We start from the raw sequence: 14589 nt of genomic DNA, 5'->3' as shown, positions 1-14589 counted from the left end.
AAAAATCTATTAATTCTCTATACAACAAACCCACTTTGATGCTGGATAGATTTTTGAGGGTTTTTGCTGATATTACAGACTTTATATATTATACATATTTGTAAGTATGTCTTCCTTTTACTCCTAGTGGAGCATAGAGCGTCTTTCCAGTATCGAGGAACCAACCACCACAATTTCATACACCGGGGATATATTGTTGAATTTCTAAATGTGATTTACGCATTTCGTATTTGAATCAAGTCATGTGCAACCATATGCCATAATCATGCGAGAACAACTGCTATTTCGAAAAGAGCTAGGTTTACAAATAAATACCCAAAGTTCTATTTAGACGGTAGTAAAAATATCAACTTTAGTAGTTAGAATAACAATAACAATTTCGAATAAGGAGTGTGTTTTTAAAGTGCGTTCTTGAAAAGGTACGTTTTAAGGGGAGTATAATTTTCTTTTTGTAGAAAAAGAACCGTTTTCTAACACTGACATAACCTTCGTATATGCTGGTTTTAAATAGCTTCTGTTATAAATGATAATTAGCCTTATTGTGCCATGAGTTTCATTTTCGCCTTTCATATTTCACTTTTAATTTTCGCTTAATAAGAATTTCGCCTGGAACACAACACAACAGAAACTTCGGTCGAAAATAGTAGAGACTTTCTGTATCATTGAACAATGAGTTAACAATTTCAGAATGTTTTTATTTTACATTAAAAAATAACAATAAAACCATTACAAATTCTATTTCATTTTATTTATGGAGTAAAATTATAAATAAAGTTCAAAGCGACATTTTGTCGAATAGGATCCAGAAATATCCGGAAATTGTGAGTGAGTGAGAATAAGTAGAATGTGGCACAATTTTGGAAACAATTGACGTTGGAGTTGAATAGGAAGTTTACCCATTTTTTTTTGTATGTATGTATAGTATATACGGTTGTTGATTTTGGAAACTTAATATTTAAATTTTTTATGTCTACTTCCAATATTTCTGTCTTTGATATATATGTGGGAGCTAGTGAATAGCGAAAACGATGTGTTCACTTGTACGGCTCGATCCAAAAAGAACGAGACCGAAGATTATTTTGTTTATTAGCTAGCTCAACAGTACAAAGCGAAAGAATGAGAAGTTAAAAGCAAATGAAAAGTCACACATGGTTGCAATTATAAAGTATATGAACAAATTAAAGGATAATTATTAAGAGTGTAATAAGCTTAATCTAGTTGTGGTGTCCCCACAGTACTCCCCTCCTAGTTACAGGGTGTGGCAATGAATGCTGGCTTTAACCGGTCAATGGAGATGTTCACCTTGTTGTCGTTGATGCTCACAGTGAAGTATTTAGGATGACGTTCTAACACTTTGTATGGTCCTTTATAAGGTGGCGTTAATGATGGAAGAACAGAAAGATCTCTAACGAAAACTTGATCGCACGTCGTAAGATTAGTGTGCACAAAGGATTTTTCTTTTGTGTGCCAAGTAGTATCAACTGGGCGAATATTTCTCATGACATGTCGAAGATGTGTATCATTTCCGTTTCGCTGGTAGGTCGGCTGTCATCTATGAAGAACTCCGATGGTAAACGTAAGGTTGTTCCAAAAACTAATTCAGCCGAGGATGCGCGAATGGCAATCTTGAATGAATACCGAAGTCCTAATAAAATAAGTGGTAAAAAACTTGTCCATCGTTCGACGTTATGACATAAGATTGCCGATTTTAGAGTTCGATGCCATCGCTCGACCATACCGTTGGTTTGCGGATGATAAGCAGTTGTGCGTAGATGCTTTATGCCAAGACATTGTAAAAGTGGTTGAAATAAGGAACTTTCGAATTGACGCCCAAGATCTGAAGTTATGTCAATTGGAACGCCAAAGCGCGCTATCCAGCTCTCTATCAAGGCTTTTGCTACAGTCAGGGCCGTGCTTGCTATCGCATCTGGGTAGCGAGTGAAGCGATCAATTATGGTGAGGCTGTAGCGCTTACCGTCAGATAACGGAAACGGTCCTACGATGTCAATATGTACATGTGAAAAACGTAGGCTCGGGCATTCACGACGTTTAAACGGTGACACGCTATGTCGGCCAATTTTGTTACGTTGGCACTGGATACAGTGCTTTGCAAACTGGCGACTATCCCGTTGTATACCAGGCCAAACGAAACGCTCGGTCATCAACTTTGATGTAGTTCGCATGCCTGGATGCGAAATGTTGTGTTTTGCTCGCAGTACTGCCTGCCTAGACTTTATTGTTACAAAAGGTCGTATGCGGCCAGTTGAGCTGTCACAATAAACTCTCTTCTAGCCTGAAGGTAGAACATAGCATGTTAGTTTAAGTGAATGATTCACTTTACCATTTAAATAGGATTGGAGTTCTTCATCTTTTGCTTGGTGATCGGCTAGATCATCGTAATTAATCGGCTCCGCTGTTATGGGCTCAATGCGAGATAGGAGGTCTGCCGTAATGTTTTGTTGACCAGGAACATGCCGAATGTCCGTTGTATTTTGAGCGATAAAGTCAAATTGACGAGCTTGACGATTGGAAGCTTTTTCAAGGCGCTGCCGAAAAGCATAAATTAGCGGCTTATGGTCTTTGTAAACGTGCCAATCTCGTCCTTCTAGCATAAAACGAAAGTAGCGTATAGCACGGAACATCGCAGTAAGTTCTATATCGTAGGTGCTGTATCGTTATTTAGCCTTTGAAAATGATCGTTGAAAGAAACCTTTGCAAGGCTATCCTTACATGCTTCGAAATGGCGAATGTTTTTATCAGACCAAGCTAACACTGTTTTATCGTTGCGTATGTTCCCAGGGACCATCTTTAACAACGGCGCTTGATGAAGCAGTGGTTGAGACAAGAACGGTCTCTAAAAGCTAACCATAGCGAGGAAACGTTTCAGGTCTTTAGCTAATGTAGACAGCTTAATTTTTGTAATTGTCTCCACACGGCTTGGGATCGGTGTTATACCATCTCTTTTGATGAGATGACCAAGAAATTCAAGTTCTGTTACGCCAAGAACTCACTTTGCGACGTTTATGGTAAGTTTGTGCTCACGCAAGCGTTGAAAAACAAATGCAGATCTTTACAATGATCCTCTTGAGAACATGAAGCTACGCAGATGTCATCCAAATAGATGAAAATGTTATCAATTCCATACAAAACCTCGTTTAAAACTCTTTGAAACGTTTGCGCGGCATTGCGCAACCCAAATGTCATGTGTGTAAATTCGTATAAGCCGAATGGTGTTGTAATGGCAGTCTTACAAACGTCTTCTGGGTGAATGCAACTCTGCTGGAAGGCTCTCAGCAAATCGAGTGAGTAGAAGTACGCTTCAATATTATCGGGAGCGGGATGCGTGGAATGCATGACGTAGCCGGAATTGATTCTCCTTGTGAAGATCCAGTTGGCGGTGCCGCAGTATCGTCTAAAGACATTTAATCAATAAGAAATGTGTAAATTTACCGTTCGGGGTCACCAAATTGTGGGAGCTGGTGAATAGCGAAAACGATGTGCTCACTTGTACGGCTCGATCCAAAAAGAACGAGACCCGAAATTATTTCGTTTATTAGCTAACTCAACAGTACAAAGCGAAAGAATGAGAATTTAAAAGCAAATGAAAAGTCACACATGGTTGTATTTATAAAGTATTAAGAATGAATAAAAGTATATGAACAAATTAAAGGATAATTATTAAGAATGTACCTAATAAGCTTAATCTAGTTGAGATGTCCCCACATATATGTATTGGTAGAATTGAATAAATCAAGGACAATATTTTAATTCAGAAAATTTTATTTTTGTAAATACATATAAATTTTTTATTTGTGTTGTAAAAAAAGGAAAGCTATAAAATTTTCAGAGGGAGTTGGTGATATCTGTTAATTTAGGTAGTTTGTTAAACGTTCAAATTAATATAAGCAGGTATGACAGTAAATATGTTAATATGAGAATCAACATTAAAATATAATCAACAAAACTTTTTTTCGAAAAATTAGTTAATATTAAATATTAAAAGTAGTTTAAAAAAAATTTAGCTTTTAGCTACGTGTTAATAGGAAAGGCATTCACCATATCGACATAATTAGTGAAACAAAAGTGTGATCCTTTATCAATGAATAAAAACCGAAATAAAATTGGCCCAATCTGAAACTTTTTATGTGGCGAAATTCGCAATAAGTATTTTCTTTTCGGGCGAATGGGAAAATTGTCCATTAATTTTTCTCGGGGCAAAATCAATATAAAATTGAATATAACAGTAAAGTAAAAAAAACTAAAGTTGTTTATATCTATCTTTTTATGATATTAGATTGACCGAGGACATTGCGGTATTTGCCAGCTCAGTAGCACATTTATACAGCAGTGTTACCAAGCCTTGCTTGGATCTTATGCTTATTGGCTTCGCTTTAATGCGATCTACTCAAAAAATGAAAGCCAACATTTACTCAGGTACCTTCCGTTGAAATTTGAAGATGTCTCATGACTGAAATACTCTTCTATTCTAATAGGTCCAATATTGGCTGTTGCCGTAATATCATTAACAGCACATATAATGCGAGTAGTTTCACCAAAATTCGGTCAGCTTGTAGCAGAAGAAGCCAATCGCTATGGTTATTTACGGCATATACACTCTCGAATTATTACAAACTCTGAAGAAATAGCATTTTACGGAGGACATAAAGTAAGTTTTATTTATTTTTTGTTTCAGTATTTCATTTATTTATTCCAAGGCTAAACATATAACAACATTACAATCTATAAGTATATTGTAAAGAAAATAGTTTATCTTCTTTGATTCCAGTGGCTCACACGGGCAAGACTTTTCCGAAAAATTATTTCGAACTCTCCAAATGCTTCCTGAACTGATTTCTGTGCATAAAGATATTACTCTGCTTTAAGATTTGCTAAAAGTTTTGATTTGCATACTCTTCTACATGCCTTCAAGTGTAGACACAGCGACAATGAGGCTAATGTAAAAAGTTTAATAAATTTAATGCTAAAATCAGAGCTGATTTACATCCAGTTGCTGCCGAACAATCGGCTGTTTCAGAACCCGCACGGAAAGGCGATCCTGAAACGGACCGCTTTTGACTTGATAACGTCTTATAATTCGATTTAGCCGGCTGCACGCACGAAAAAATGTGTGGTTACTTTGCTCATTCGTCGTTACCATGCTCATTTGTCGTTATCTTGCTCATTTGTCGTTACCTTGCTCATTGTCGTTACCTTGAATGAACTGCAAGCGAAAGCGCGGAACGAACGACAAAGCAAACAAAGCAGACGAACGGCAACGTTCGACATCTTGCTCTCTCCTACTTAAGAGAGCCTGTATATGTATGTAGGTATATGCGCATATGTACATATATAAATTCACGTATTTGTATTTGCATATGCCTTCTATTGATATTGAACGAACGACAAAGAGCACAATCGGCCCCCGCGTTCGGCAACGTTCGACATCTGGCTCTGTCCTACTTGAGTGAGCATATATATGTATGTATATGCGCATTTGTATATAAATTCACATACTTGTATTTGCATATGCCTTCTTCCTGTGTGCATGGTAATGAACCATTTCTCTGTTGAGAATAGGACGATGATAGAAAAAGTAGGAAATGAAAGGGAGTGTTTTCGAGTGTAAAGTGTCTTGAAAAAGGCAAATCGATGACGGTGCTTCTTAGTGTTGTTGACTTATTAACGTCTGATGCACAATCGAAATTGAAGATATCTTTCATGAATTTGATAAATGTATTGTCATTTTTCACATTTGTGTAAATGTAACTTGACCTATTCCATTGCAATTCCATTTACCTCCTCCTCTATATCCATACAAAATATCTATCAAACAAATAAAATTAAAATTTTCTTTTGAAAATTGCAACCATTTCATCAATATTTTCTTATGACGTTGTCACGTTATACTATCGTCAGTAAACCGACTTTACAGACAACATCTTTTTTTTGCCATCAACTTCTGAATTACTTGAACCTTTAAACGAGGTTTCTATGCAGAATTCTACTTTAATTATAAATGTACTATTTCTATGACCTTCTCGAACTCTTGCTTATACTGGCAGAACATTTTTCACACATTATAGTATTCAAGGTGTGTTCAAACGTTAATCAGATGCTGCGCAGATTTGATACTGACCACTAAACAAAATAGTAGGGGGTTCAAAACGAAAGTAGTCTAAAACAGGTGTTTTCATATTTTTAGGTAGAATTGCAGCAGTTGCGTCAAGCTTACAATCGACTTGTTAATCAAATGAACAATATATTCGCGCAAAAATTATGGTTCGTCATGCTCGAACAATTTTTCATGAAATATGTGTGGTCTGGGACGGGTATGGTTATGGTCTCATTGCCGATTTTAACTTCCGGCGCAACTATGAAAACAATCGTGACTAAAGATCCAGATATGAAGGAGGTATTAGACTCTACGGTCAGTGAACGGACTCAATATCTAACCACCGCACGAAATTTACTTATTTCTGCTGCTGATGCCATAGAGCGTTTGATGTCATCGTATAAAGAAATTGTAGCATTGGCTGGATATACTTATCGTGTTGCCGGAATGATGGAAGTTTTCGAAGAGACAGCGCAAGGGATTTATGATAAAAACACCGTTGTCGAGTATAAAGAAATGAATGGCATCATTGAGTTCAAAGATGGTAAGCCGATTGCGCGAGGTCGTATCATATACACGGATACCCCAAATGATATGACAATCACAGTGCGAGCAGTGCCTGTGATCACTCCGAATTGCGACATCGTCGTACCAAGTCTAACGCTTTGCATTGAACAAGGCATGCATCTGCTAATTACTGGACCCAATGGCTGTGGTAAATCAAGCTTATTCCGGATTCTGAGCGGGTTGTGGCCAATTTATTCTGGTGAATTATACATACCACGTCCGGTTGAGGATAAATTGTGTATGTTTTATATTCCTCAACGCCCATATATGTCGACAGGCAGTCTTTGCGATCAAATTATTTATCCCGATAGTCGTGAAGATATGATACGCAAAGGGGTTACTGAAAATGAGCTTCGAGACATATTGAAAATGGTCTGTTTGGAACAAATAGCGCAGCGGTAAATAAAAAAATACAGTATATTTTCCTTTCTCAAGGGTACTTAACATGGATTATTTTTAGTGATAACTTTCACGTCGTCCGGGATTGGAAAGACATACTGTCCGGTGGTGAAAAACAACGTATGGCAATAGCACGTCTTTTTTATCACAGGTAAAAACAGTCATATACGTACAAAGATACTCGTCGGAATTCAAAGATCTATAAATGTCATACATGAATTTATTAAGCACGTTATGGCTGAAAATACATTTAATGAAGTATTTGTTGTATTATTTTGCTGACCTAATATTCAGATTCAGGGGCGAAATTTATAGTAAAAAGTATTGGAAACTCTTTTTTTTTTGTATTATAATTTGTATATAATTGTCGCATGCATCCGTTTTTAAGTGTGCGTTGTAATTTTGTATTAGGAAGGAAGTGACCTTTCACTTTTCTTCCAAAGTGGTAGTCTAGGACAGTGGTCGCCAACCTTTTCAATGTGTTGTGCTACTTTCATGATTTTGAAATAAACAGCGAGCTACTTGCTCAAGCCAACATAAATTAAATAATACACAGTTATATTCGACATACAATGCATGTATTTATTTTACTAATATACGTTCTATATATAATAAACTTATGACTTATAGTGCTTATACTTATGCATAACTACATCCATGTTCACACCTATCAATCGTAATAAAATTTTTTGCGGTCATAATGGCAAATCACAAGCGACTTAAAAGAACAACAAAACAGTAATAGTACATTATTATATATTGTAAATAAAATATGGGCAGATAAAAAGAGCATATTTAATGAGAAGGCTGACATTCTGACTCATCGATAATTTTTTTAATATTTGCAGTATAATTTGATTTAATTTCTCTGTAATGTCCACAAGAAAACCAAAATCTCTGAGCCAAGTCGAATTTTCCAGTTCAGGAATCGGTTCATCGCGTTCTTTGAAAAATTGGAGTATAGCAGGCAGGACATCATTGAAACGTTTGAGCACTCGTCCTCTGCTTAACCATCGCACTTCAGAGTGAAGAAGTAGCTCTCCGTATTGACAGTCAATTTCATCAGCCAAGGTTTTAAATAACCTTCTTTGTAACGCTTGAGCTCTAATCTTGTTCACAATTTTCACCACCAGTTTCATAACGTTGTTCAAGTTTAGAAAATTTCCACATAATGCCTGCTGATGTATAATACAGTGGTAACTAAGAAATTGTGTAAAACTTTCATCCTTATGACATAGCGCCGCGAGCCCCTTATCACAACCCACCATAGCTGGAGCACCGTCAGTTGTCAAGCCTACAATTTTTGATATTGGAATTTTCTCAGAAGAGATAAGATTTTTTAAATGAGAAAACAGTTCTAGCCCAGTAGTATGTTGTTTGAGTGGAATAAACTTCAAAAGATCTTCTTTAATTGTAAAATCACTAAAAGCCATCCTGACAAATATGGCCATCTGTGAGGTGTCAACTACATCTGTTGATTCATCCAGTTGCAGTGAAAAATAAATACAGTTATCTAAGTCACTTCTTAACTGTAAAAAAAATATCATTACTCATTACTTCTACTCGCCTCATCACTGTATTAGCAGAAAGTTGCTAAGATTTTATAGCAGACACTATTTCGTCTTTATTTCTAAAGTTGGCGAATAAAGAATCTGCAGCTTCCAAAAATGCTTGTTTTATGATTTCCCCGTCTTCATAAGGTTTTTTCTTTTGTGCAATTATCTGGGAAACACGATAAGATGCTTCAGTTGCAGCCTTATTTTTGTCGATTGTTTTCAAAAATATTGACTGTCCAATTAACTGGATTTTTAAATGTTTCAGTTTTTCTTTTCTGGTGGCAGAATTTAACAGAAATGCCTTCTCAAAATTCGACTGTACAGTTTTATGATGCCTCTCAATATTTCCTTTTTTAGGAACTGACCCAGATGTATTACATAACAAACAAACACTTTTGACTTTAACTTCTGTGAAGAAGTATTGTTCTTCCCGTTCCGAATGGAAATGGTATGTCTTCGCCTTCTTACTACTGCTTGCCATAATGTTTCGAACTCTAACCCAACCGCTGCACGCAGAACGTTGATAATGCCGTTCAGTATTAAACTGAGCGCAATGTCGACGTGCATTGCGTATATATAGGGTTTTTCAGTAAGAGCGCTTCAACTTTTGAACTTTTTTGAATAAAACACAAACGGTTTGACTTTTTTAACTAATTTTTTTTTTTATTATCGAGTGTGAACATATACATTTAAGTATGAAATTCGATTTCTTTTACATGACCACCACGTGCACGTTTCACGAAGTCCAATCGTTGAACCCAATTTTCGACCACTCTTTTGCATAAATCGGCCGAAATTCCAGCAATTTCGCGTTCAATATTGGCTCTGAGATCACAAATCGTCGCCGGCTTGTTACTGTAGACCAATGACTTCACATAACCCCAAAACGGGACAGCTTGTTAAATGGACCGTAAAATGGCCGTAATGCTCTTAAAGTAGCAGCAACAGAACGATTATTTTCATAAAAAATTTGCACGATTTGCAATCGTTGCTCAAGTGTGTAGCGTTCCATGATGAAATGTATACTAATGAAGTTTACAAATGACAAGCGGAAAATAAAAAATATTGCGTCGTTCGCCCTCCCTATCGGAAAAAAGTTGAAGCGCACCTATTGAACAACCCTATATAAAGCCAAAAATTCTCGAACACGCTAATCGGTTCCAGCCGATCCTAGAACGGAGACGCGACTTCGCGTCGTGTTTGTCGGAGCGAAATCGCTTACCGCAGTGTTGCCGCTGTTTATCTATTTATTATGAAAATTTCTGAAATTTGCTAATACTGGTATGATTTTCAGACTTTTGGATTTTTTGCAACGTGAGCAGCGCGAGCTACCGGTAGCTCGCGATCGACGGGTTGGCGACCACTGGTCTAGGATAAAGCCACACGCTTATAGTGGGCGCTGAGCATGATTTGTATTGCTTGAATAAATTTTGGGTTGCTATGACAAGTTCGTCTAAGTATAATACAAAACAAAAGGTGTGTGTGCCACATAAAGTTTTTATTTGGGATTTGATTTCTAAACCGGGCTCTGCGATAGGTAATAAATATGAAAAAGTTTAAATATCGTTCCTTTAAATTAAAGATTAGCAGTGTAGTGGAAGATGAAATGTGCGCGTATGCGAAAGCGCATTCCGCAAGGTGCTCACAGCTGCTGCGGCTCGCTTCATTCCAGCTGGAAATTTTAAGGACACTCGTCCCCATTTCCCAGCCAAACCAGTCAGCTTAGCAAACGAGTGTGACCACCTACGCCAGGCCGATCCCGGGTATCCCCGCATAAGGGATCTCAATTTGGAGATCCGGCAACTGGTAAATCAACATAAGCGGACCAAATGGGTTGAGCACCTGAAGACCTGTAACGTCACCTCTGGGGTGAGTAAGCTCTGGTCCACCGTTAGGTCCCTGTCGAACCCGACGAAGCACAACGAGAAGGTGGCTATTACCTTCAACGGTTGCCGGCTTTTCATACTGCATCCTCCGGTCGAAAGAACCAAAGGTCGTGCTACCAGAAGGCTGCACAAACTGACGAGTGACAGTGCGGCACTTACTTTCTTCGGTGATGAGGTTCAGGGGGCCATCAACAAATCGAAATCATCAAAAGCCATTGGCCCTGACGGACTAAACGCTCTGATGCTGAAGCATCTGGGACCTCTGGGAGTAGGATTCCTCACAAGGGTCTTCAATCTGTCCCTGGCCACTCTCATCATCCCTGACAAGTGGAAAGCAAGGAGAGTGGTCCCACTACTGAAACCTGGGAAGCCCGCCAACCAAGGAGAAACTTAGTGGCCGATAACTCTCCTTTCCCCAGTAGTGAAGACACTTGAAGCCCTCCTACTGCGACTCTTCACGAAACACCTGGCCCCAGCCACATATCAGCACGGCTTCCGACGAGTGCATAGCACCACCACTGCACTCACTGCCATAAACGCCCAGATAAACCGCGGGCTTAACCAAAACCGCCCCTGCAAGAGGAGTGTCCTAGTAGCGTTGGACCAGAAGAAGGCTTTCGATACAGTCAGCCATTCCACGCTACTAGATGATATTTATCAGTCGACACTCCCGCCAGGGCTGAAGAGTTGGTCCGCAAACTATCTGAGCGGTCGTCACTCGTCAGTGATTTTTCGAGATCAAACATCAAAGCAGAGGAAGATAAACCAAGGTGTACCGCAGGGAGGTGTCCCTTCTCCCTTGCTGTTCAAGTTCTACATCACGAAGCTCCCCTAACCACCAGCGTGAGTTTCCCTGATCTCATACACTGACGACTGCACGATAATGGCGTCGAGCAATGACATCGATGACCTGTGTTTCAAAGTGAACAACTACCTCACCGACCTTTCTCGCTTTTTCACTGCGAGGAATCTCCAACTTTCCCCCACTAAGTCCACGGCGACCCTCTTTACCACCTGGACAAAGGAGGTCAAGCTGTACTTTAAGGTAAAAGTCGACGACCCACCAATTCCGACGGACCATAATAATACCAAAATTTTGGGTGAAACCTTGAACAGTTTGCTCTCCTTCTCTGAGCACACAACAGCAATTGCCACTAAAGTCCAAAATCGGAACAAGGTCCTCAAATCGCTGGCCGGAAGCTCTTGGGGCAAAGACAAAGAACTGTTGCTTTCGACATTTAAGGCAATTGGTCGGCCGGTTCTGAACTATGCTGCGCCTGTCTGGTCGCCTGGAACTAGTGACACGCATGTCAAAATACTGGCATTCGGACAACACCTCCATAACGAGGCACAAATGCTTCCAGTAGTGGAGCACAACAAACTGCTCAGCAAGCAGTTTCTGCTTGGATGTTACCGCAGGTTTCACCCCTGCAGACACCTGCTTGAGCCTGAGCCGCCTCCCAGGCACGTCAGGAGGCACCTTTTAGACTACGCTGATGAAATCCAGGACAAAACTGACCGCAACCTACTGGACCGGATAGTATTTAGACAGTTAATAAACGACATCCACCGGGAGACCATCACCACCTTCATGAACTCCCGTCCTGTGAATGCCGTAATCGGAGTCCAACCACCACCTATTGCAGACGAAGAGCTCCAGCTTCCCCGTGAGACTCGTGTAACACTGGCACAACTACGTTCTGGATAGTGTAGCAGTGTAGTGTGAATCGACCCCGACATTCCAAACACATGTCCTTCATGTGAAGGTACCCCGCACGACACTAGCCACCTCTTCACATGCCCCCTAAAACCGACTCATCTAACACCCCTCTCCCTCTGGACCCAACCTGTTGAAACAGCATGTTTCCTGGGCCTACCCCTAGATGAGCTAGATGAAGATGACCGGTGATATGCCTACACTGACAGGGCTACTAATACTGTTAAAACAACAACAATCAAAATGCTTCAGTATTAGTTTTGCCCATAATAAAGTATAATAAACCACAGCGATTCCATTTTAAGTATTCCAGTATTAAGGGACTCCCATAAATTTTTGAGTTACATTCAAATACGTAAAGGGAAATAAACCTGGTGAAATATACCGCTCTATCGTAGCGCTAGTATACATCTGACGATTTATAAACTGGTGTAATACACGAGAACGTATGCATGCGCTTCGCGTCGGATGAGACACATTGTAAAAAATAATAAAAAAATTTGGCCATTTATAGCTATATCATTTTTTAGGCCAAGATATGCTTTACTTGATGAATGCACGAGCGCTGTTTCTATTGATGTAGAAAGTTCAATATATGAAATCGCAAAGAGTATGGATATAACATTATTAACAATAACGCATCGACCAACATTATGGTAAGTTTAATTCAAATATATGTAGGATTAAATATTAATAAAAATATAAAATTCTTGTGTAACTTTGCTAACTTTTTATAGGAAGTTCCATACGCACATTCTGGAGTTCGATGGTCAAGGTGGTTGGAGTTTTCGACAAATGGAATCAAATGAGCAACAAAAATCTTAGTTCCTAGAATTTTAAAAACATTTTTATGAATATAACGTAGTACTTTTGGCTTAAAACAAGCATTTTAATTGTAGCTACCTTATCTGTTTCCTTAATAAATCTTTTTTAAATTTTTTCTTTCAATTGGAATAACCTATGAAATAATGCAAAAGAGTCCTCATGGCTGGCTAATTAATGATTATTTCCGGTGTTTTGATATCACTAGTTTACTAACAAGTAATGGTTTAAGAGGACTTATCAAGATGAAGTCATGGTTTATTGGACCATTTTTTTTGCTTGGAAATTTTCAAATAAAATTACATGGCAGTTAAGCATTCCGAACGGATACTATTATATTATTTTTATATTTATTTGGCTTTGTAATGCAAATAAATTTAACCTTATACAACGTAACACATTTTGCGCGAACCAAATTGTATATTTCATTCGCAACACAATTAATATTACGGTCAGGTAATTACAACTTACACAACAAAATGGTGCTTAAAGCCATAAACTGTGTGGTGTGAATGAACTGTCCTAATACCGTAAGACTTCTTCAAAGCATTCACACTGTCATCATTCGTAACATAGGGGTAATACAGAGTGTTTTACAAGATTATGTACATTTCTATAATTCGAACATGTCCCACCCTCCGGCAGGAATTTCATAGATGTTGTTGTTTTAGCAGTTTACTAAACTCTGCCAGTGCGGTGTAGTCACCGACCGTCAGCGTCTAACTCATCTAACGGTAGGTCCAGTGCTGTTTCGACAATTTGAGTCCAGAGAGAATATCAACTTTTCAATTTCGGCGGGGCGGTCGACTGTAGAATATCATCCAGTAGCGTGGCTGACTGTATCGAAAGCCTTCTTCAAGTTCAGCGCTACTAGGACAGTACTCTCGTAGGGGCGGATTATGTGGGTGTTTGTGGCGGTGAGTGCTATGATGGTACTGTGTACTTTGCGGGATTCATTCTGATGTGTGGCTGGGGTCAGATGTTTCGAGTAGAGTGGGAGTAGGACGGCAGGTTTCAGTAGTGGGACCCCTCCCTTTCCACTTCAGAGGAATTACGAAAGGGTCATGGACACGTTGAATACCTTTGCAAGATATCCTACTCACAATGGACCCAGATTTTTCAGCATCAGCATGTTAGTCCACTAGGGCCGTGGCTTTAGAGGCTCTTCCCTTTCTGATGGCTCTTTGAAATCCATCGCAGGAGAAAGTAAGTGGCGCACAGTTGCTCGACAGCTTGTGCAGCCGTCTGGTCGCACGACGCTTGGACCTATTGACCGAAGAGTGTAAAGTGAATTGCCGGCTGAAAATTCTCGCGGGTCTTCTTGGGTCTGGCGAAACGGTTGCACTTTGCACTTGTTTTAAATGGGATTGTCACCTTGTCGGTGGACCGACGAAGTGTGGTTGCAGGTCTTCAAGTGCTTCTCCTATTTGTTTCGCTTTTGCTGGATGACCAGCTGCCGGATCTTCAAATCGATATCCTTTATTCGGGGACCACCGGAATCAGCCTGGCGTACGCGGTCACACTCGTTTG

General features: G+C 39.3%; 1 protein-coding gene across 1 annotated transcript in view; it reads left to right on the top strand.

Moving 5' to 3' along the window:
* LOC129249987 (ATP-binding cassette sub-family D member 1) overlaps positions 1 to 13185 on the top strand; it is a 70320-nt gene extending 57135 nt beyond the window's left edge. Inside the window, exons 2-7 of the mRNA XM_054889635.1 lie at positions 4295 to 4434; positions 4494 to 4666; positions 6203 to 7077; positions 7140 to 7229; positions 12768 to 12893; positions 12975 to 13185. Of these exons, the coding sequence (XP_054745610.1) occupies positions 4374 to 4434; positions 4494 to 4666; positions 6203 to 7077; positions 7140 to 7229; positions 12768 to 12893; positions 12975 to 13062 (1413 nt within the window). The 5' untranslated portion in view covers positions 4295 to 4373 and the 3' untranslated portion in view covers positions 13063 to 13185. The remainder of the gene's footprint in view (positions 1 to 4294; positions 4435 to 4493; positions 4667 to 6202; positions 7078 to 7139; positions 7230 to 12767; positions 12894 to 12974) is intronic.
* Positions 13186 to 14589: the final 1404 nt, after the last annotated feature.

Source organism: Anastrepha obliqua, chromosome 6, assembly GCF_027943255.1.
Source record: "Anastrepha obliqua isolate idAnaObli1 chromosome 6, idAnaObli1_1.0, whole genome shotgun sequence".
NCBI lineage: Eukaryota > Metazoa > Arthropoda > Insecta > Diptera > Tephritidae > Anastrepha > Anastrepha obliqua.
The sequence above is the reverse complement of the archived record's forward strand: the minus strand, read 5'-3'. Positions and strand labels throughout refer to the sequence as shown.